The sequence below is a fragment of the Balearica regulorum genome, chromosome 4 (assembly GCF_011004875.1).
Source record: "Balearica regulorum gibbericeps isolate bBalReg1 chromosome 4, bBalReg1.pri, whole genome shotgun sequence".
NCBI lineage: Eukaryota > Metazoa > Chordata > Aves > Gruiformes > Gruidae > Balearica > Balearica regulorum.
The window spans coordinates 69,283,583-69,306,345 of record NC_046187.1 but is presented as its reverse complement, the minus strand read 5'-3'; the positions used below and the strand labels follow the sequence as shown (position 1 = coordinate 69,306,345).

Sequence of the window (22,763 nt, the reverse complement as noted above, 5' to 3'; positions counted from 1 at the left end):
GTCAATGGGAATCAATGTTTAATCAACTGAAACAGAATTTTTACAGTTTTGGAAGCCTCCAGACTGTAAAGTGCCAGAGGGAAAAAAAAAAGTTAGATGGGAAGAGATTTTCAAAAGCTCATAAAAGATTTCAGCAGAAAGGAAGTATCACAATTCACTGTAAACAAAGGTGGTAAGTCCTGGCTTGGCCAAATTCAACAGGAATTCTGTTGTCTTCTTCAGAGACACTTGAATTTCACCCAAGATTCATAAAAAACTGCCTAATGCCCAGCTCATACTAGTGAAAGCCCCTTATTTTCACATAATTTAGATGACAGATCAGGATCCAACACTGTGATAGGAAAAGAAAAACATGTACTGTGTATGGGACACTGCGTGAGAGAAGGCAGAACATGAAACAAAAACTGAATTAAAATGAAAAAAAATTATTAGCTGCTACCCTAACTGATCTAGTATTATCACTTTTATAGGCACAAATAAATGTTCCAAGCATGTGCCCAAGCACTGTGCCCAAACATACACACTACATTTTAAAACAGTCTATATAAAACAACTATCTAAGATTTTCTCAGGGGAAGCTGAAACCCATTTGAGATGTCTCCATTTCCAACACTCCTAATTCAATGCCAACTTATGCCTTGCCCAACTGCCTGCATTTTCTGTCTTCTTCAGGCTAGACTATATCCTTGACCAAGATGTCACGAAGACATTACTTGACCATATGACACAAATTCAATATATTTCACCACTACCATATGCAATCAGAATGTCACTTTTAGAGAAGAAATACCTATATTTTCTTGCACAGATCAGACAGATGCTTATCTTAATGTCGTGGTTTAGATGACTGTAAGTAGAGACTGGCAATAGGTTCCATTCCCAAGGGTATTTTTACCTTGTTTTTCTGCATGTCTGCCTTCAGATCATAGTCAATTCGAGAAATAAGATGAGCATTAAAACCAGCCAGAGCAAAGAGAGTTGGTGTTGTAGCTGAAGCTCCAAAAGGATCAACGTGCCAAGAAAACTGAGGCCTGATTGCAAAAGTTTCATACAAAAATCCATGCCCTTCTGCAAAGCAAAATTTTTTTAATGTTAGGAACACATTTAAAAGTTCATTTTATAAATTAAATAGGCATATAGTATTGCAGATAAGCACTTAAAGGACAGCTCTTTGTTACTGTTTACCAAAGCATTTAAAGTTTCAGGAATTTAATGATTCACAGCAGAAAGTTTCACACTGGCAATATTTATTTTGCTATGCCAAGTATAACTCATCAACATCATAAAAGATGAATAAGAAAAAGGAATTATGATTAGAGACAGGCCTGGGAAAAAGTACTTAAATACAGAGTAGGTTAAGGCCAATAGCCAGGTTGGAGTCTGCATGAAAACAAGCTGGGGTTTAGTTTGTGTTTGCTCAAATCATATGACCCATTCTCAGAAAATTTCAGTCTCACATCAATGACAAAGGGACAGGGAAGCCATCCAGTAAACAAAACTAATATGAATATGAGCCTCAATTGTATAAAAAGGAAAAAGCCAATGGTTAATAGCAATCTTGATACACAACGTTATTTACAACCAATGTTATTAATTTTGTATTGAAACGAGTTTCAAAAAAAGAAACCCCCAAACCAGAAAGACCAGACAACAGAAAAAACTCAAACAAACCATTTAAATGAAAGTAAAATAACAGCTAAGCAGTAGATTTTATTCAGAACTCTGGTATATACACTAGGATTCTCATCATAAAAGAAGAAAAAAAAGTTTGCAGATCTTAATTTCATAGTTCTGCAATTGTGCTCAGAACTATTTGAAAATACAACGATATCTTCCCTGTTTTGGACTAACTCCACTCCAAATTTTAATATCATGTTTGAACAACTGAGGTTGCAAGGCATTCTCTTTTCCCTCCATCTTTCCCATGGTTAAGGTCTTCTCTAGTGAAAATATTCACAAACAATGTGTTTATTTTAACTCTTCTGATTGAAGCACATTTAGGCAGAGTTTGCTAGGCTCTTCCAAAACACAGGTGGCTGGACAGACAGGAGAGGACATGGAATGTAGACTCCAAATATCTGCACTGGCTTTGTCTTCTCAAGATGAACTCCACACACAATGCAAGGATATGTTTTTTTGGTTGTATGTGAGCAAAGTGCTTTCAGGAAAAATAAATGGGGATTTTAAAATATATTAATATTTTTGTTCCTGCTGAATAAATTGCCAAACTTGAATTTTCTTTTTAAAAAAATTATGTTTATACACAGAATGAAATATTAAATTAGAAATAATGTTTTTTGCAGCTAACGCCAATGAAAGAAAAAGCAGTATTTGCATTTAACAAAAGGACTCTTCAGTCAATATTAGTATTTTCTTTGGAGAAGTCCTGGGTTTGGTGTACTAAGCCTATATAACAACTTTTAAACACAGGAGACAGATCAGGAGAAAAAAAAAGTTCATCTTCTCTCCTCCTCTTGGCCAGAGTGTGATGTGGTGACTCACTGAGATGCAAAAGCAACTGCTACCCCTGCACTCCCGATAAATACCAACAAGCAAGGGACAAGGCCAGTGCTGCTGCGCGGTCAGATTCACCAAATGATAGAAGTGTTCTCTGCCCCTTTACTCTTCCATGCAGAAAGATGCCCAGAGTGTAGCCCTGAAACTGGCAGGGTTTATACCAGCCATGACAAACAGCTGGTGCTAATACATCCCCTCCCGCCCCCAAAAAAGCGTGCTGCTCCCTCATGGCATATTATAGGCCTCTACAGCACAGTGGTGGCATGATTTATCCTATTTCTTTTTTCATGAACCAGATGGAGATAAACCTAAATACTAAAAGACTCTTTAAACCATCAGACGGAGAGGTGTAACATACAAATGGCTGTAAGTAGAAGCTAGAAGATTAAAATGGAAATAGTGCATCTCTTGGAAACAGGCACCTATTTCTAACAAAGGGCACTGTTCATGATTATAAACGGGTTTCTTCATCAAGCAAGTCTTTAGACTAAGTTCAGATTACCTCAGTGACATTCTACGGCCCACATTCTGCAGAAGACTTTGCCTACACGATACAATTTCATCACAATTATCTTCACACATACACACGGCCTCTGCTCCAAAGGAGTTTATAATTGACATGGATTAAACTGCAAGCCAGTTTTCAGTAACCCTTCTGTTTTCTGCAGAACTGTTATGTTTGGTTTTATTTTTAAGGCAAAGATTTTTCTACAGATAATCCACCAGCAAGTAAAAAATAAGAGATGCTTTAATCAGTTCTTAAAGAGTAATAAAATAATAGCAATCTTGGGGTGGAGAAATGAAAAAACAAACAAAACCCCCAAGGTCATAACAATGAAAAATAAAAGTTAAATGAAAATATGCATACCCGTCAACTGTAAAATTTGATCATCAATTAGTGTCACAGCTTCATCATGCATCACTTGCCCTCCAATGACAAATTCCAATCGTCCCTCCTGAAGCAACTGATGGACCTATGATATTGAAATTAAGACACAGAACATAAACATAATTTCAGCCTTATCCAAAAAGGCTGCAAATTAATTTCAGATCACAGCACATTACCTGCAATAAAAGAAAGTTTACCAACTGTTTACCAGTGATAAAACAAAGACTAGGGAAAATGTGGACCCTTTTCAGAAGGAAACGGGAGACCTGGTTACTTGGGATATGGAGAAGGCTGAGGTACTTAATGACTTCTTTGACTCAGTCTTCACCAGCAAGTGCTTAAGCCACACCACCCAAGTCACAGAAGGCAAAGGCAGGGACTGGGAGAATGAAGAACCACCCTCTGTAGGAGAAGATCAGGTTTGAGAACATCTAAGGAACCTGAAGGTGCACAAGTCCATTGCGTCTGATGAGATGCATCCGCGGGTACTGAGGGAACTGGTGGCTGAAGTGGCCAAGCCACTCTTCATTGTATTTGAGAAGTTGTGGCAGCCTGGTGAAGTTCCCACTGCCTGGAAAAGGGGAAACATAACCCCTATTTTTAAGAAGGGAAAAAAGGAAGACCTGGGGAACTACATACCAGTCAGTCTCACCTCTGTGCCTGGCAAGATCATGGAGCAGATCCTCCTGGAAACTATGCTCAGACACATGGAAAATAAGGAGGTCATTGGTGACGGCCAGCATGACTTCACTAAGGGCAAATCATGCCTGACAAATTTGGTGGCCTTCTATGATGAGGTTACAGCGTTGGTGAATGAAGGAAGAGCAACCGATGTCATCTACCTGGACTCGTGCAAAGCATTTGACACTGTCCCGCACAACATCCTTGTCTCTAAATTGGAGAGACATGCATTTGACAGATGGGCCACTCGGTGGATAAGGAATTGGCTGGGTGATTGCACTTAAAAAGTTGCTGTCAACTGCTCAATGTCCAAGTGGAGAACGGTGATGAGTGGCATTCCTCAGGGTCACTATCGGGACCAGCACTGTTTAACATCTTTGTTGGTGACATGGACAGTGGTATCCAGTGCACCCTCAGCAAGTTTGCTGATGACACCAAGCTGTGTGGTGTGGTCGACACGCTGGAGGGAAGGGGTGCCATCCAGAGGGACCTTGACAGGCTTGAGAGGTGGGCCCGTGTGAACCACATGAAGTTCAACAAGGCTGTTACTGTGCCTTTATACTATCTAAACATCAGACTTGTCCCCATACACAGCACTGGCAGCAGCCTAGGATCCTGCCTCAAGGCAACCAGAGCTGGAAGATTAAAACAGAAGACACTAGTGCTTCTCCCAAAGTCTCTCTCCTGCTGCATCTGTTTTGGCTTAGGGAAGGCACTGAGTGGCTGGATGAGAGTGCAATATGCAACGCCATGCAAGCACCCAGGGTTCCCTTTAGTCTGCTACCTCTGTAACAGTTTGGAGACTGACATCTGTGGAATGCAGGAGGGAGGCAGAGCGTGCCATCACACTGCGGCCACAGCCCTTCTACTCTGTATGCATCTACCTTGCCTTCAAAGTATGGACAGGTTGCTCAGCTTGTGAGAGACAGAATGCTTTATTAAGAAATAGTTATTCCACATGTAGCAGGTTTGCTTGCCTGATAAACTCACTGCTAACCTTCATCTCTCACCTCTTTTTCCTAGTTTAAAACTGTCAGTATATTACAACCTGTTCAACTGTTCAAGATTTTTGTGGAGGGTTTTTTTGTTGATTTTTGTTTGTTTGTTTGGGTTTTTTTTTTGTTTTGTTTGTTTATTTTTAATTTCAGCCACTAGAAACAAGAAGTATGCTGGAAAGTCCAACTTTCAGCAAATGTGCTGGATGAAGAGGAGGGTGATGTTTGGAGGGAGGCAGTAATAGTCTGTGCCCCTTTCTAGAACTGTTAGGAAGTCCTCTGTTTTCAATATAGTTACTTCACTACTTAAATCTTCAAAGATACCTCAAACTTCTGACAATAAAAGTTTATATAAGTATGTATTTTAATCTCCACACTTTTTTTTTTTTAATTCTGTCTGGTAGGATGCCAATTCCAGAGCTATTATGTTTATTTCCCCAGGAACCTTCAGTGAATGCCCCTGTGTCTGCTGAGATACAACGCCAGATTGTCAATTTTGATTACAATCATTTCAGTCATTCACAATGTTGTGAAAACGCTTCAGGGCTCGGCATTCATAAATTAGTTCCAGCTGACTGTGGTGACTGATTAGCATGCTGGGAGACCAGATAACTGATATCTGGTGTCAGCACAGAACTGGTCCTGACCTACATGAAAAGCATCTGTGGCTATTATTCCCCATTTGGATGGATGTCCAAAAAAGATACCTCTGCTCCAAACTTTGGGCCACAGAAACATTTTTTTTTTTTATATAAGTTTTGTGGAACCTCTGAGATGCTGAAAACACAAGAAAAATAATTCAATTCATTTAAATAATATCCAATCCTAGGGGGAAAAAAAAAGAAAACAATATTTCTACTGACAAGCACTTTTGCTGACCATAACAGGGCAAAAGGAAGGAGGAATTGAGACAACTAACACAGCAGTACTACAAGCACCACGGTGCTACAGTAGTAGAACATATCTGTGGTCCTTGGGACAACTACTACTATCCTTACATCATCTCACCCCTACAAACCAGATGGAAGTGGCTACACATCTTTTTTCCTCTTGTTAAATCACCCAGGGTAAGGCGATAGGAATGGTTCACACAAGAAAATACTGTGGAAATAACATGCAATGACAACTAAGAGATTCATATCTGGCTGAATACTGCTGCAATACATTTCACTCCTATGTATTCTCTTGTCTGAATTATAAAATCAGCTTCAGTACTCAGGCTGTACCTTTTACTAGGTTTTAATGACACCGATCCAATCCAAAGCAGACATTCCAAAAGAAATTAGAATTAATCTTGTATTCCAAGCAAAATACTAAATTAAGAAAAAAAAAAAGGCAAAATTAAAACCAGAGAGCCTGTACTACAGAAAATCATTAATGCTAGAGTTCAAGTGGAAAAAGCAGGACAGTGACTAGAGTGACCTAATTTCAAGGCCCAATATTTACAACTTGCTAATGTTAAAAACATCCCACTTATGACCAAGCATCATAGCTCTTAAATTAGAGATAAAATGTTTGACACACAGGTTTATGAGGAATTTGGTTTTAATAATTTTAATTTTCAGAGAAGCGCCTGTAGAGTAACTAGAGAACTAACTAAAAATGTGTAAAAGTAACAACTATCAGTAATTAGGCTAGGAAATTAAAGGCTGAATCATATGCACTAGTTTTGCACTACTGAGGTCAAATATGATACACATATACTCTTCTGGATTCCACATTGTAACTAGAATAGATATTAAAAACATGGGTCTTTATATTTGGGTTGCAGCAGCATAACATACTTGAAATAAGATCAACTTACCTTAGAAAGTTAGAGTACCCTTCTGTACCTGCACAAAGCAGTTCCTATCCTATTTTTTTAATTCTCCCACCCCAGACTTACAGTACAGTTTTCTAATTAAAAACAGACAAGAAAATTGTCCTGCAACAGGCAAGTATGGGCAGAGTGCACACACAAAAACAGTGAACTGCCTGTACACAGCAAAACTTCTCATACAAAGGTCAGCTGCACACAGGTTGTAAGCTATTATTTAAATACTAAACATTACAGAAAATCCAGAATTTAGTGAAGGGACTAGATTTAAAAAAAAAAAAAAAAAAAAAAAGAGACGTCTATTTTTACATGACATTTTCAACATCTAGCATTTTAAACAAACTGAAACGTAAAGTACTGCAAGTAATATGCTGCTGTTGGCTGGACCCTGGTAACTAGAGAGACCATGGAGTTCTGAGTGAGTACATATGGGAAGCTGCACCTGTATAACCTCTGGTTTTAGGGTTCAAAACTTAAACATCTTGCACTGCAATGCAACACGTGACCAGCTGCTAGGCTGTCAGCCCAGTCTGATATCAGCATGTTTATTTCATGCCAGAGGAAAGAAAAAATGACAAATAAAACTTCACAATGTCTTTACTAGGAAAAAAATAATCCTCAAATTAAAGCTCTAAAGATTGAAAGGGATCACAACTTATGAATAAACAAACCCAAGAAATAGCTTTGCTGTTGAATCTGCAGTCACCTCTTCGTTGTGTTATCCTTGTTTACACATGGCAGGTTTTTGAGTAGTACTTAACTATAAAGAAAATCGTTCCTTCTTGTGAGCAGCATTAGGCAGTAGTTTATAAGCTTCAAATGTTTAACAGATATTGGTGCAGCCTCTTTCAGAATCACCCACACCTTATACTAGCATGCCCGCAAATAAGAAAGTCACTGATGAAACAAGAACTGTAAAGTGTGAAGAGCCTTCAGTGCAAAGGTTACTACCTCCTACTGCTCTAATCTGTAGCTGGGGTTTTAACCTCTTGCAACTGCCTTTAGAGTTAAGGTCCTTTCATAAGTACCACCAGATTCAGAGATAGCTTACACAAGACCTGGGTAAAAAGCAAATGGTGAAGTACTTTGCCCCTCCTTGCTCCCTGAAAAGAGTGTGGATTCTTTGTTAGCAGGAAGCATGACTCCAGTACAACTTACCTGCTGCTTGTGCGTATCTGTGGCTACTGCATCCCACCAGAGTCGAAAGAATTCCTGCTCCACAGCAATAAATTTGCGCTGCTTTCCTTTCATTAGCTCTTCTACAACTGATGTGTAGACATTTGCTGCATAAGCATGCATACTTTCCTGCAAAAAAAAAAAAGTAGAAAATAAACTCTCTTTTGCCTATATGAAATGGGCTGTTTTGAACACTCATTAGACTTGAGAAAGGAGATATCAAAAACTTCACATTTGTTGCACACTTCCTTTGTACATTCAGAAAGGCCAAGTTATCTGTGATTATGTACAGCCTGTGGGCCCTTCTGCTCCAAAATACATCCTCTGACTGGAAACCTGGCTAGATTATGGTGTAATTTCCCCCAAGATCTGCAGACACCAATACAAGCTTTCTTTTTGATGTACTGGGAACAGCTCGTCCTGTCCCTCACTGCTTACCTTAAGTCAACAATGCCATAAGTGATAAGACTTTGCACCAACATAGTTTAAAAACCCACATACACACTTTATTCTTCCATTTCTGCTCTTCTTTTGATGGCCTGAATTATCAGAATTGTTTCTTCAGAGTGAGTATGACTGTGCTGCAGGGGTGCGCTGCCAGTAGTACGGTGATACATGTAATGTAAATTAAACTATTACGGCCCTAGAAGTTTCAGGCATGAAAAATAACTCCACTCTGCTTGACGTTTTAGGATAAAGTAAAACCAAACTGGCAAAGGACTCTTAGAACGAGTTTGGCTGTTGACACAGAATCATCCAGAATCTGTGCGTCTATTCTATGTCATTCCTAAAGCAACTTGTATTCTAGAATGAAGCCTATGGATTTTATTGAAATGGAAACATGACAGTTTTACCCATCAAATAATCTATCACATGGTTATATCCTATCCTATGCTATTGAATGAACAACATCATGTTAATTTTAAAGTTGTGCATATGAACATACTTCATGTACATTTATCCTTGCCAGCATAACTTCTGCTGATGAAATCTAATCTTCTACCCTTTACTTAATTTTGAAGTGATACACGATGTCTAAAGGCACAGCAGAGATCCTAGAATTGCCTGCAATGTCTGGGTTTTCTTGTAACAAAGTTATCTGCATATTGCAGGGCAGTTACTTTAACACTAACCAAAACACTTTTCTATTTAAACTACAGGTACTTGCTTAAGAACACGTACCACAATACGTATACATACATCTTGAAGTGATTGACACCTAAAAACTAATGGGTATGATATGTAAAATATGAATCCATAGTTTTAATTTAGGCAAGTTTCCTATACGAGAACCACATTTTGAATTAAGGGGATGATGTGTTCCAAATTAGAAATGAACTTTTCCTAACCCCTTGCTTTCCACAACTGAAATCCAACTATCTTTGTAAAAATGCTAACTTTTCCCCATTAGAATAGGGAAAACACTTGAGTGTAGCGTGAGTGGCTTAAAATACTGTAGTGCTTATCTAAATAATTACTTGTTACGTGATTTCTCAATCAGTTCTTAAGGTTTTTTAAAAAAATAAAGATTATGATTAGATGTTTTATACAATGTGAAATTTTTACTAAGGGAATAGCTTTTACATTTTATTAATACTCAACAGTGACACACTCAAATGATTGCTAAGGAATTTTCATTTTTCACTGGCAATTGGCTACAAACAATACATCCTAAAATTCAAGTATATGTAAAATGATTACAACATCAGGTTCAATTTTACTTCTTAATAGTTAAGTGGAGTACACTAGATATTAGGAGATGAACAAGGACTTTTCAAATTTAATACAATACTAAAATATTCTGTGTGGTAACTTACTGAAAATATTTTCTTGAGGTATTTTAGAGATTAAGGCAAGCCAACCTTTATTCCAACTCAAACTGTGCTGGAACTAAGGATTAAGATATTACCCAATCCTACAAAGTTTATAAAATCCAGTCATCTGAGTTATTATTATATATAATTATTGAAAATAATATTATAATTATTGAAAATAATTATTCTCCAAACCAAGATACTTGCGAGCAACAACAAGAATTTTCTTTCCAATTCAAATCCTCTATCAGCTGATGAAATACTCTGAAACAATAAGCAGTAATCCAGTATAAATAATAATTATAAATAATATAAATAATTATTAATGGAGAAATGAAACACTAAAAACACAGCATGTTGTCAGTCATGAGGGAAACTTAATAAATAAGCAAACCAAAAATGTGGAATAGATTGGGATCACAATAGTGTCCCACTGAGAGTTACCTTCAGGTTTCCCTTTACTACAGAAACATCTGAAAGGATCCACAGGTAACCTCTATGGTTTTTGACTACAGGAATTACTGATGCTTGTGATTCAATAGCAGAGGAACTGAGGCTTCAAGCAATTGCATCTTCTCAAAAAAAAAAAAAAAAAAAGTGTTTAATTTCTCTTGGACATCTTTGACCACTAACTAACCCAAAGTGAAAATTAGTTTTGTGTTCTCTTATGCGATTTCTGAGCAGGAGTTTTAAGTATTAAAGAAGAAATTCACTAATCTTTCCTAAAAGGGAAAGACAAAACATGTGCACAGCAGAGATTCCTTAGTGAGCCATTAGCTCTTTTTTATTACAGTTACTCTTAAACATGTGATGCCGTATCACTCTAGCAAGTGAAGTAACCACAGCATTTTTCACATAAACAAAAGAAATTTGTTATTAATGAAAAGAAATTCATATTAATGAAGAATAATTCAGGATTTTGACTAACATATCTTAAAGTATTAACACCCCACCTGACTTATTTTGCTCTACATCTCATTTATTTAGCAAAAATTACTTTGCTACTACACTTCCATGGCACTATAGGCTCCAACCCCACCCCAGCCGCTGAGGACCTGGGATCCTGCTCTCCTAAGAAAAGACAGAAAGTTTTCCTGGAGTTTTGGCTTAGTAACAAGATAAACAAAAAGACCAAGAAAATCTGCCACATAATCTAAGCACCAAACAGACTGCAGATTTTCCTTTCAAAAAAAAAAAGAAAAAAAAAGAAAAAAAATTCCCCAGGACCATCCCGCTGAACAGCCTGCTGCACAGGCAAACTCAAGATCCACAGGCACAGCTCCTAAGCTAATCATGCCTCTTCCAAACGAGCACTGGGATCCCGAAATACCGGGTGATGGAGCACACTCCAGGGCAGGAGATGCACCTTACAAGGATTTAGGCGTTTCTCTGCAGGCGGGGAGGTGTCAGGACAGGAGCAGGCAGACACCCCCCCCCCCCCCCCCCCCCGCAGCCAGCCTTACACGACTCCGGGTAGTTTTGCAAGCGTGAAGGCACACAAGGAGCTGAGCTGGGGCAGCGGAGAGGCTCGGCCCCATCAGCCGACCAGCCCGCCCCTATCCCGGCCGCCGCCGAGTCGTCCCAGGAGGGAAGGCGGCCGCGCCGTTATCCACCCCGGCCAGCCTCGCTCCGCACGGGGCCCCACCTGCACCGTGTAAACCCAGCCGACGTCCATGTGGCTGTGGGCGACCACGAAGGCCCGCAGCTCCCCCCGGCCGTCGGCCCGCGGGAGGAGGCCGAGGAGCAGGAGGAGGAGCGGGGGTCGCATGGCGGCTCCGCGGGCTGCCCGCCGCACTTCCGCGTCCCGCCGGCCCGGCACCGCCTCCCGGCACGGCGGCCCGGGGCGGAGAAGAGGGGCCTGCGCGCAGCGGGTCGGCTGTCAAGGGAAGGTGCTTTGTGGTGGTGGTTTTGTTTTTTGTTTTGTTTTGTTTTTTAAAAAAAAAGCTACAGCAGTTTTCCTTTAAATGAGAGGATTCTGGGGCACAAGGGGTGCCTTTGGCTTAGCCCCGAGCTGCTCTGCAGGTATGTGAGATCCCTAGAGCAGGGTGCAAGAGCCAGTTAAACCACAGGCTCAGGAGGTCCTGGTGGCTCTTGTTGATAACTCTGGGGCTGGTTTTCTTATAACACTTGATTGCTCAGGGAGATCTTGAGTTCCTGCATCTTGGATGACTATAAATCCCTATGGGTTTTTTTTGAGGCAATTCTTTTGAATTGAATGCAAGTTCTTTATTTCAGGGTATAATAGTTCATTACAGATTATTGTCTGCATCTTTGAAGTTCTAGCAAGATTAAATTTTATTTTATGCAGTTGACCTTCTGATCCCATTTAAATTGGTTTTATGACTTATCATTGCTAGCAAGAGGTGGACCCTGTGCTGAGAACTGAAAGGTAGACTCTTGTCTTTGCATAAAATACTACCAGAAAGGAAAAAAATCCAACCAATAATTAAAAAAATCTTATAGGGTAATGTAGCCCAAACAATCTCCTCTGAAGTTTTGTCTGCAGTTGCACCAGTTCTGCCAATCTATCATTGTGATATTAAAAGCCAAAAGTATTTTTTTAAAAACTTTGACTCTTTAAAATATACAGTACTATAATTTGACTATGTTGCTTAAGTTCTAGTTTCAGTAAATTATGTGCTTTTAACAATGTTACAATCCTGAAATGACAAAAAATGTCATACCAAACTCTTAGTTCATTTCCAACAGTGCAAAAGTAAAGAACATGAGATGAAGGTGGTACCTGCTCCCACCTTCAAGTTTGCCATTTATTTAGTATTACTAGTTTCCAAACCAAATTAAACCAGTCACCTCTCTCAAGGAAACAATCACAAATAGCTTAAGAGTGCCCATCTATAGACTTACACTGATAAAAGTAAAAGATGAATTCATACTGGACTAGCTAGTGCCTGGGTGCAAATGAACCCATCTCAATATTCAAGATACCTGTAGAAACAGATCGATCACACACTGTAACTGTGATTTGCATCTATCCCCTCATTTTAGAAAGAAAAAAAAAAACAAACACGCTGCATTACATGTCAAACTGGGTGGATTTTTTAACATATAAAGTTTGTAAATATTTGAAGTCCAGAATGAAAAATGATATGTAAGTCAGTAATACTGAATTGAACAGCATAAAATTGCTACATTTCATAAAAATTAAATCTTGTATGAATGGATTCTCCCAGAACAGGGCCCTTGTTTGTAAATTAATATGGTAGATTAGAGTTTTCTCCAAAAAGAAGAGGCTAACAGTGGAATGCTAAGGTTAATTTTATTTATGATAATACCTTGTTACGAAGAGCAATCAAGGTCTGTAGGTAATTTGTAGGGGGAGTTAGTATCACTGTAGGCAGCTGGATGAAGCTTCACTTTTAATACAGCTCTAGGATACCCTTTTTTTTCCCCAAATCATCAGCCTAAACCTTTTCAGTTCCAAGAAAGCTAGTGCACATCCAGCAAACACATGGCTTAGGGCTATACACACACACATGCTGTCTAAATGAACTGGTATTCTTTTCCCTCAGAAGGCATTGTGATCTTTGTAATTTAGGTGAAGTTCCTAGGAAAGCTTAAGTGTTGCCATTTGGCTTTGCTTCTAAAAGTAACTAAGAATGTTTGCAGAATGTTACTCTGGTTTTAAACCTATTTCCTTCAGAAAGTGTAATTGTCCTCCTTATTCTTTCACAAAGGCCACAGTGTGACACTATCTTGGTTGCAGTAGAGAAGAATATAAATATTTGAACAGAATCCTTTTATTAGGAAAAATTGAATCAAACTGCTCACAGTTTACAAACCTAAAGGCATCAGGAGGGTCTTCACTTGCTGCAGAAAGGGATGAACGTAGGTATAAGTAGTAGAATTTATGCCGAAAATAGTGCTTTCCCATCATTTACATATTGTTTCACAAATAGCGAAAAGCTAGATGGAGGAGCCAGTGTAATTGTGCCATGATGGCTGCCCACTTTATCCTCTTGTTGGCTCCCAACCTCTTAGTATGGCTTGATTATAGTCTTCCTGTATTATTTCTTAATCTTTTCTCATTTGCCCATACAAAGTGTGTTTGCTCTCTTTGACATGAGCTGTGCTATACGGGGCCTCTGACACTGTCACCTCAAAGAGACAGAAGACGTAGGCAGGATGCTGCCAGCTATAAGCTAAGCAGTCACAATCATGTTAAATTAAATACCAAGAAAGCCACCTGGTGAACAGAACAATTATCATACCTTTGCATTTCCCTCCTGTGGTATTTTTGGGGTAGATGTCTGTAAGAATAAAGGCATTTGTAACATAAGTTCTCTCTAGCTGACTGTTTCAGCGTTTTAAAGTTTGCCATGCCCTAAACATTTTCCAGCAGAGGCAAAGGTCACTACACAGGGCACTTAAGCTTACTTGATGACAGGTTTGCTTTCTTACTTACCTCTCATGGATGCTGTACAGACAGTTTGCAGATTCACAGGGGTCCACAGACAAGACGAAAACCACTCTATAGCCTTGCAGTGATTTCAGTACATACAAAGCCTGACAGTTTACATGGTATTTGCAGCTTTTATGGTATGATAGCCTACATTGCCTAGGGATGGTAAGAGAACTGAGGTGAATGTCACGAGGAAAGCGCAGCTGCCGGTGCTTGATGTGGCGAGCCAGGAGAGGCCGTATGGACGCTAGCATGGGTGACACTGGCAAGGCCCTGGTGTGTGGTGTTCCCCAGGGGTTGTGTCCCCAGGCTCCTGGTGCAGCTGGGGATACACACCTGTGGGCTCCAGGCTGGCCACATGGCTGAGGCACTGCGGAAGGACACAGCCCAGCCGGCAGCACCTGACGGAGAGTTCATGACTGAAGTTGAATCCCCCGCAGGAAGGAGCCTCTACACCGGGCCGCGGCGGGGGGCTGGAGGAAGGCCAGGCTGTGCCGTCGCATCCCGCCGCGGCTGGGGCTCGCCTCAGGCAGAGCGGCCGCCCAGCCCCGCCCGCCCCGCCGGCAGTCCCCGGCCCCCCGCCGCGGCGCTGGGGCCGCCCCGCGCCCGTTCACACCTGTTGGGGCCGCGGTAGGGCCAGCGGTGCCGGGCGCGGCGGGTCCTGGCGAGGCTGCGCCGCCTCCGCCGGGAGCTCCGGGCGGAGCCTTCCCTCCTTCCCGTCCTCCCTCCCCCGGCTCCCTGAGCGCCCCGAGGCAGCGCCGGCTGCCTGCGCCGCCCGCTCCGCTGGGAGAAGGAGGAGGCGCCCCGAGCTACCGGCGCTGGGAGCAAGCAAATAACAGTTCAGAGCGCTGGGCGCCTTTCGGAGGGCTATATACATGTCCCACAAGCAGGGTATCTGGAAAAGCTCTCCCTTCCCTCGGCCCTCCCTGGTGCCCTCTTATCCCTCCGTTCCCTCCTCTGCTCCCTCCATCTCTCCTCCCCACTCCTCCGGCTCTACCTCTCTCCTCCGCCGCCCTCTTCCCCTTCTCCCTCCCTCAGCCCTCTCCCCCCCGGCCGGCCCTAGGACCCCCGGCTGACTGTGCCTTTCCTCTCTGCCCAGTTGGCGCCCCCCCAGGCGAGAGTGCGGTTGACTGGTGCCTCTACCAGCTCAATGGAGCAGCCGAGTTTGAGGTCTCTGAAGGTGAGTACAGGGGTGCCGAGGTGGGACGTGTTCCCTTGACCACTGCCCTGGCTGCCAGCGTGTGGAGAAACATGGCTTGGTGGTGGTGGGAGAGCGGCCGAGGCTGAATGTGGCAGCTGCATGGGCCTTGTGGGGCAGCGAAAATGCTGTGTGGGCCCAGTGGAGGAGGCAGGTGGGCTGGCAGGGGGTGGCCGCTGATGGTTTGTGTGTGTCAGGCCTCATGTAAATGTCTCGGCTGGTTTTGGTTTGGGTTTTTTGGGAGAAGTTGGGTTTTGCAGCTAGCGGCCTAGGTGGCATTGGTCCTCTTGGCCTTGGCATCGGTGTCTACTGGTGTGAGGGAGGCTGTGTAGTACCTGCTGGAAAGTTTTCTGTTTGTTTTTTGGTTTTTGGGGTTTTTTTGTCCCCCTTAACTTTGAAGAGAGAGGTAACCTGGAAAGTTTTATTTTTGAATGTTCTGTGATCAGAAAAGGAACAGCCTTTGGGTGCGAGGGCAAGAAAGTCTCCCCTCTGTCTCTGAACCACGTGTGATTTTCAACACGCAAAGCATTTAAACTTAGATGTCAACCTATATTTTCCAGTATGCCAGATGCATAGTGTGCAGTGTCTGTGAGCATATTTCGGTGTCTGTTTTCAGTGAGTTAAGTGGAGCTAAGACCTAATCTCGATGTTTTGGTCTGTTGGTGTTATGCATTTCTGAGAGGAGTGCATTTACTGTTTGCTAGGGCTTAAAATGCATCACAAATTCAGCTGAACTGAAAAACTTTCCAGTGCTGAGGAAAGTGGCACGCTGTAATAGGTTGTCTTCAGGTCAGACATTAAGGAAAGCTTTTCAAGAGTGAAGCACTAGAATATATGGGGTAGGTAGACAATGAAATCTCATTCACTTGAGATATTTAAGGTTTGTTTCACAAACATGGTTTGAAGAGATAAAGCTTGCCTTGAGGCAGGTAGATAGATTAGCTTTATTATCTGTGATTTTGTGGGATGTGAAGTTTTGTGTTATGTCTTGTGTTTTGCTGTTGTGAGAAGTGATTTAAACCCCAGTGTACTAATAATACGCTACAACTTGATCAAGGCTTTGGAGTAAGTTTAATTTTTTTCCCCTAATTATTCCTTGGTGGTTTATATTTCAAGGTATACTTAATAGTGTGGGTAATTATATACACTTGCATACTAAAGCATTTCTCAAAATAAGTTGTGATTTTTGTGCCTAGATTAATCTTTTTTTTTTTTTTTTTTTTGTGTGAAACTGCATACCAAACCAGATGTGATGACGATAGGTGGGGGTGGAAATTACATCCGTGTGAGGGAGTGTAATGAGTGAGTGGCAGCATTTCTTAGGCACCATAGAATGTTGAAAACAAGCTTTAGTTTGGCATTTACTTTCATTTAAGTCTTTGAATGAGCAGAATACGCTTCTTAACCTTATTTGTCTGTGTAAATACCAGTGTTGCGGCACTGTTTTGAGACTATGATGTTTTCTTCTCAACAGGTGTTTTTTTCCTTTGATTTTTTTTTTTGGTAATCTTTTGTCATATGACACAATTTTAAAAATTAGTTTGCTAACTCTGACTTCAATTCTCTTTAACACTGGCAATTTATGGATGCCCAATTTTACTCCATGACTTAAATGGAAATCTTACGTGTTTTCTCTTCTTTACTCAGCATGGGAATATGTGAAATTCAGAGAACAGGAAACAGGCTGAAGCAGTGTAATTTGGTCACATAAGCAATAGAGTCAAAGTCTGCAGGTAGTAAACCCTGCTTATGTTAATAGGATTCTGTGTAAATATGACATACATTTTCCAGAATACATGTTGTCTGTTAAATACCGCTGATATCTAGGAACACATACAGCAATATAATCAGCATGCTTTGCAGAAGTGAAAAACAACATTTCAAAGAAAGGACCACTATGGTAGGTGGCTTGACCTCTTTTGCATGCCAGTGGTTTGGATAAAGTCCAAACTTTTTCCTTTGCTGAAGTTTGCCTCTGTTAAAATAACTTAAATTACACAGAGCCAAAGAGATTTCTCAGCTTAAAATGGATTGTTCCTATGACTTCCAATGCAGATTTTTTTTTTCTATCTTTATCACAGTTCTTTTTACTTTTCAGAAAGGCTACACCTGTGATTGCAGCTGCATTGGTTAGGACCACCTAACCAATGGACATAAGGACTAATTAATCTATATTAAATATTATTGTGTGTTTATCTAGATATATATCTGTACAGATAAACATTTACATACATTTGAAGTTCAAGTACTCTGGGCGCATCTTGCTGCTTTTGCTATTGAATGCATGCAATGGCCTCGTGGTACTCTGTCAGTTAGACTTCAGAATTCTGTTCTGCAACATTTCTGTCTTAGACTAGGAAAGAAAATTATTCTTTTTCCAAAAATAGATGTGTTAGATGAAAAACATTCATTTACATAACAGAAAAGTAAAATTGCATATTTCAAATGCAAGGAAAAATAGAGCATGGTAAGTAAAACATCACAATCAAAGCCAAGATAATCATGTTTGATTTAGTCTTGCTGCCTTGAAACAAAACCCTATTTCAAATATTGCTACTTCTATAATTAATGTCTAAGTGCAAAATATATTTTATTCATGCTAAAGATCTCAAAGCACTTTGCTCGCATTAAGTGCAGCCTCACAAAAGCTGTATGAAGAACAGTATTAGAGTATCCATTTACAGGCTAGCAAAATAAAATCACATCCTTAATTTCTATATTTCTATAGAAGCTGAATGTCAGCTATTAAGCAGTTAGTACTTGGAACTTCTGAAAAGTCAAATCTTTTACCGTTTGCCCAAACTATCTAGTGGATGGTTAACAGGACTGCTTATTCCAGACCCTTTGCTTTAAGTTCCAAATCACATTAAACTCTTGCAAACTTTGTGTAAGTTAAAGCATGTTTGAAATATTTGATGCTGTAAATTCTAAGCTGGCATTATGTTATTCTAGATAGCATTACATTCAGTAGTGATTACATGGTTAATGAAAAGACTGAGTCAAAAAGAATATTTTTAGTTTTTACTCTTAAAGTTAGCTCATCAGCATCAGAGGCTTGAAATTGATTTACAGTGTAAATTTTCTTTTCATCCATTTTGTAACTTTATGCTCTTGTGTGGCTGAAAGCCCTGTAAACATTAGTGCCTTGTGAATTGTCCTGTGAACTTTCCTGTTACTTACCTTACGCTGCTCTAACATTCTTTTTTATTTCTGAGTAATTTGAAGAGAGATTTATTGAGAAGATAAGATGGATTATAAACTATTTTGTTGTAAAGGTATGTTTGAATAATGTACCATTTGAAGGAACTAGAAGACTTGTAATCACTGTCAGGTTTACCTCCAATAGCTTTTTGTTTACTGTAGTTTTCAATCAAAGACAATAAGTCTGGATTTGGTTCAATACTATCTTTTCCATTATTACATGAGTTCCATGGAAAGCAATGTGATTGCACAAGCTTACAACTGAAGTAATGTCTTTGTGAGTCATGCCTTCATTAGTAAGGTCTAATTAAATAGGAAGGCTCCATCTGTGGATGCTTTGGCATCTCAGTCGTTTTTTGGCTGAACCAAACAATTGATTTTTCCTTGGTCTCTTATAAAAAGGCACGATAGCAGCTTTTTTTCTTAACACTTCACAGTTTGCCAACATTTCTTTTCAAGTATGATCACCACGAATGGATGTTGTGTTTCCAAGAGGCCTTATTTGGAGGGGTATGCTTTACAGTTCTGGGTTCCCAGTTGTCCAATTTGGAGATTTAGTGAAGTGAGCTGTGTCTCTTCTGCACCTCACAGTTCTGGGTTTCTTGAAAGGAAACCAAGGTGCTTAGAAGGGACTGGTATATCCCTTGTCTCACCCCAGCGTACATTTAGGACACTACTAGCTAGCATACAGCACTGCAGGGTCCTTCACAGGGCTCGTGTGCACCCTAATATACGCTCTGATGTCATGTATGTGGCTGACACTATTACTCCAATCCTACTTCATACATCCCTGTTTATTCATTCAGCAACTCCTTGTATTTCATCCCTCTTTATTTTACAGTCACTTATGTTGGTGTCTGGTTGGTTAACTATCACTGATGGCTGGGAGCTGCTGCAGCGCAGGGAAAGTCTTATCATCATATTTTGCTCCCATTATGACATTTTATGTGGCTGTGTGAGACCAGACCCAGTAAATGACTCTTTACAAGAAAATGTGGGTATCTGTTGCTGCACAATCTGATGTTAAGTTTCAATATGAAAAGTTCAGCATGATTGGCAAAGAGGAAGGATTAAGGTATGCTGAAATTATATTTATTCATATGATAGCTTTACTTCTAGTGATACCTATCTACAATAATAGTCCATTTACTGATGTTTTAATCTATTATTTATGGAGTCTTCATTTATACGTGGCATGGGTTTTATAAGAATCTTTCATTAAAATATTTTTGTAGATTACTATAAAAAAAGAGTTCTTGAATGACAATAAAATACTGGAAAGTATATGTACTTATGAAAAGAAAAAGGTGATTGGCTTATTTAAATTTCTCATTTGTTTTTTCCAAATTTTGTGTTGTGATTAAGAGTTGGTTTGATTTTTAAGGAATAAATTAAGTACATTAAGATGATTTAATTGTGATGATTTATAAAATCCTTGCTTTCATAGAGTTTCTATTGGAACTTAATATGGGTGCTATAGTATGTTTTCTCCTAAAGTGTCATTAAGTGTCAATTGACCATAAAACAAATACTTTGCTAATTATTTTGTTTTGTAAATATCTGACTAAAGATGTTAGTTCCTTTTCAATAACCTGAAAAGTGGTGTTGCTGTGTGGATGAAGCTTGAAAAACAGATTCAGCTTTTTTTTTTAAACCAGATTTTCAGATTTTCCTGCCCTTTTCAGGGACTCCACTCACTCCCTTTAACATGCTGTTCTTGTTTAACTCTGGCTCTTTGATGCCACAAGTTGTGGCCTTCATCATCTCAGTTTCTGGAATTTGGTCTTCAGCCAATTGCCTTTTTACTCTCTAATCTCCCATTGATCCTTTTATTTTCCTTCCAGTCTGCCCCTTTTTAATATCTTTATTTACATACTCAGTCAGGTTTTCTAGTTTCTGTTGTTTTCCTCAGCTTTGGTTTTCCTTTGCCATTGTCCTCTGTAACTCTTCTCTCTGCTGAGGGGATTGGTGGGGGTCTTAGTCCATTGACTGTTGCAGAGTCTGGCAAAGTCTCCCCTCTGTGTCACTGGAAGTCTGCCATTTGCAGCAGGTGCCTGCACAGCAAATCTTAGCTGTTTTTCCTCTGTCTCTTACTATTTCCAGGTCTACAAGGCTTACCATTTTATATGATCCTTTCAGTTCCATCCAAATAACTCCTGGCAATTTTGGTTTTATCATGCTTGAATGATCAGAATTTCCTTGGGTGTTTCAGTTGGCAGTGTCCTTTAAAATGCACTTGGTATACATATCATGAAAGATGAAATCACACTGTTGTGTGCCTGATTATGTGGGTATTAGCAAGTCAAAAATCATGCTTTCAAGTTATCTAGTCCAGAATTTAACAGGGACATCTTTTATGCTCCCTCTGTCTCATTAAATATGCAATAATTTAATTAATGTCATGATTTTGTTATAAATAATAACACTGATGAAGTAAACAGTGATTTCATTGGGGCCACATTTGCAATTTAGACTAATTTTTGTATTTAAGTCAAACATTGTCATTCAGCTTGAATAGTGATGGACAATTTAAAGAGTATAGAATTGCCTGTGGTTCCAGCTGAGAGGCAGAAAAATCACCAGATCTTCACAAATCCTCCTCTTCCATTATAGGTCAAGTCAGAAAGCCAGGTTTCCTTTATGGAGCTGAGTTTTATATAGGGGTAGAGAGTACCCATTTTCTGATCTTTCCAATTCCAGTTTATAAATGTGCAGAAATTGCCTGAGCTGTCTTAAAAAATGTTTGAATAGCTGAGGTGCAGAGAAGCTTTTCCTACTGTGCAGTTGTTTTCTGTATGAACTTGTCAAAGATGAAATAAATTCCAAGAAGATAAGATTCTTCTGTTTCAAGAATTACAACCCAGAAGCTTAACTTTTGCAAATATGAATTCAGAAGTCATATAGCAGGCCATACAGGTGGGAAAGTGACCTGTTTTTAATATTCTTATTTATCAGTTCTTTTCAGTAAAATGTATTTTTCAGTAAAATGCAGAGAGATTTAAAGCAGAAGTCAATATGTTTTCTTTTGCATGTTTGCACTGTCTGATGAAAAAAATTCCAAAATGATATCAAGCTAGTCAGGGGTTTCAACCACCTTTCTCTCCGAATATGCTACTCAGATATAAACTACTTATTCAAAATAATGGTGAGTAGCTTGCATCCTTATAAGTCTTTGTGTGATCACCTAATGGTATATGACAAAACCCCAAAATAGTGAAAGGTGTTATTTACTAGCCAAATTCAGCATCTTGCCCTTTAAGTTGAATTGTCATTGTTCGGTGATCCAGAAGAGGGAGCTACCTCATAAATTTCTAGCAGTTTTGAACTTAACAAGTCTTTTTTAAAAATTTTTTTTTTTTTTTTTGTGTTTTTTTGTTTTTTTTTGGTGGGTGTTTTTTTTTTTTTTTTTTGTTTGGTTGCTTTTGGTTTTTTTTTTTTAAGACTGGATCCAGAGATTTCATGTGATGCCTTTTTGGTCACTCAGTTGATAATATTCTCATTTTTAAGGACATCCTTAGAGGCTTAGTCCTTTGATTTCCTTCAGGTTTTGGTATCAGTTCAGTGTTTGTCTTTAAACATTGTGCTTGTATAATGCCCTAAAACCTTTGGTTGATGTAATGATTGCAGTCCCTTCTATTTAATTTGCTGAGTCTTTTTAAACATAGATGTTTCTGACTAGCATGTCATGGATGTTGATAGCCGTTTTCAGTAGCACGCAGGAAGAACTTTGTGGTGGCTGGCCTTCCTCAGTGCAATTCCATCTGAGATGAAGGTGGCTTTTGGGTCATTGTAGTATTTTTTTCTGTGTAAGGGGTGTTTCTTCTGTTTCTCCCGGTAAGTCCATTTATGGGCTATAAAAGTAAAGGACCATGAGGTACAAGGGAAAGGCATTATAACACGTACTTATTAAAACTTGCACTGATGATCAGGAAGGAGACCAGACTTCTCTGGGCATATTTGAAAGTGCATGATGTAGCTAGGTTCTGGTATTCATTGGTTGGTGGAACTCTAGATTGCTACCTGCTATGATCATACATCTTGTCAAAGCTGTCCTGC

The 22,763-nt window shown here is 39.7% G+C and overlaps 2 protein-coding genes and 1 long non-coding RNA gene across 8 annotated transcripts in view; 1 reads left to right on the top strand and 2 right to left on the bottom strand.

Moving 5' to 3' along the window:
• The window catches only part of MAN2B2 (mannosidase alpha class 2B member 2), a 33,646-nt gene extending 21,942 nt beyond the window's left edge, over positions 1-11,704 (bottom strand). Inside the window, exons 1-4 of one of the 2 annotated variants that reach the window (XM_075752540.1) lie at positions 11,534-11,704; positions 8,057-8,203; positions 3,386-3,491; positions 896-1,068 (exon numbers count right to left, since the gene is read on the bottom strand). In XM_075752540.1, the coding sequence (XP_075608655.1) occupies positions 896-1,068; positions 3,386-3,491; positions 8,057-8,203; positions 11,534-11,656 (549 nt within the window). In that variant the 5' untranslated portion in view covers positions 11,657-11,704. The remainder of the gene's footprint in view (positions 1-895; positions 1,069-3,385; positions 3,492-8,056; positions 8,204-11,533) is intronic. The other variant, XM_075752538.1, reaches the window with a different exon arrangement.
• Positions 11,705-12,777: 1,073 nt separating this feature from the next.
• On the bottom strand, positions 12,778-14,671 carry LOC142601782 (uncharacterized). Of its 2 annotated transcripts, none has more exons than XR_012835416.1 (3): positions 14,312-14,671; positions 14,118-14,156; positions 12,778-12,834 (listed from the first exon to the last, which is right to left on the bottom strand). It is a non-coding gene; the product is annotated as an uncharacterized LOC142601782 (long non-coding RNA). The 2 variants fall into 2 exon arrangements; XR_012835415.1 differs by lacking the exon at positions 12,778-12,834 and adding an exon at positions 13,654-13,716.
• Positions 14,672-14,677: 6 nt separating this feature from the next.
• PPP2R2C (protein phosphatase 2 regulatory subunit Bgamma) overlaps positions 14,678-22,763 on the top strand; it is a 209,918-nt gene continuing 201,832 nt past the window's right edge. For 2 of the 4 annotated variants that reach the window (XM_075752527.1, XM_075752530.1), the window contains exons 1-2: positions 15,007-15,199; positions 15,408-15,488. In XM_075752527.1, the coding sequence (XP_075608642.1) occupies positions 15,184-15,199; positions 15,408-15,488 (97 nt within the window). In that variant the 5' untranslated portion in view covers positions 15,007-15,183. Of the gene's footprint in view, positions 15,200-15,407; positions 15,489-22,763 lie in introns of those variants that run through there. The other 2 variants (XM_075752533.1, XM_075752532.1) reach the window with 2 other exon arrangements.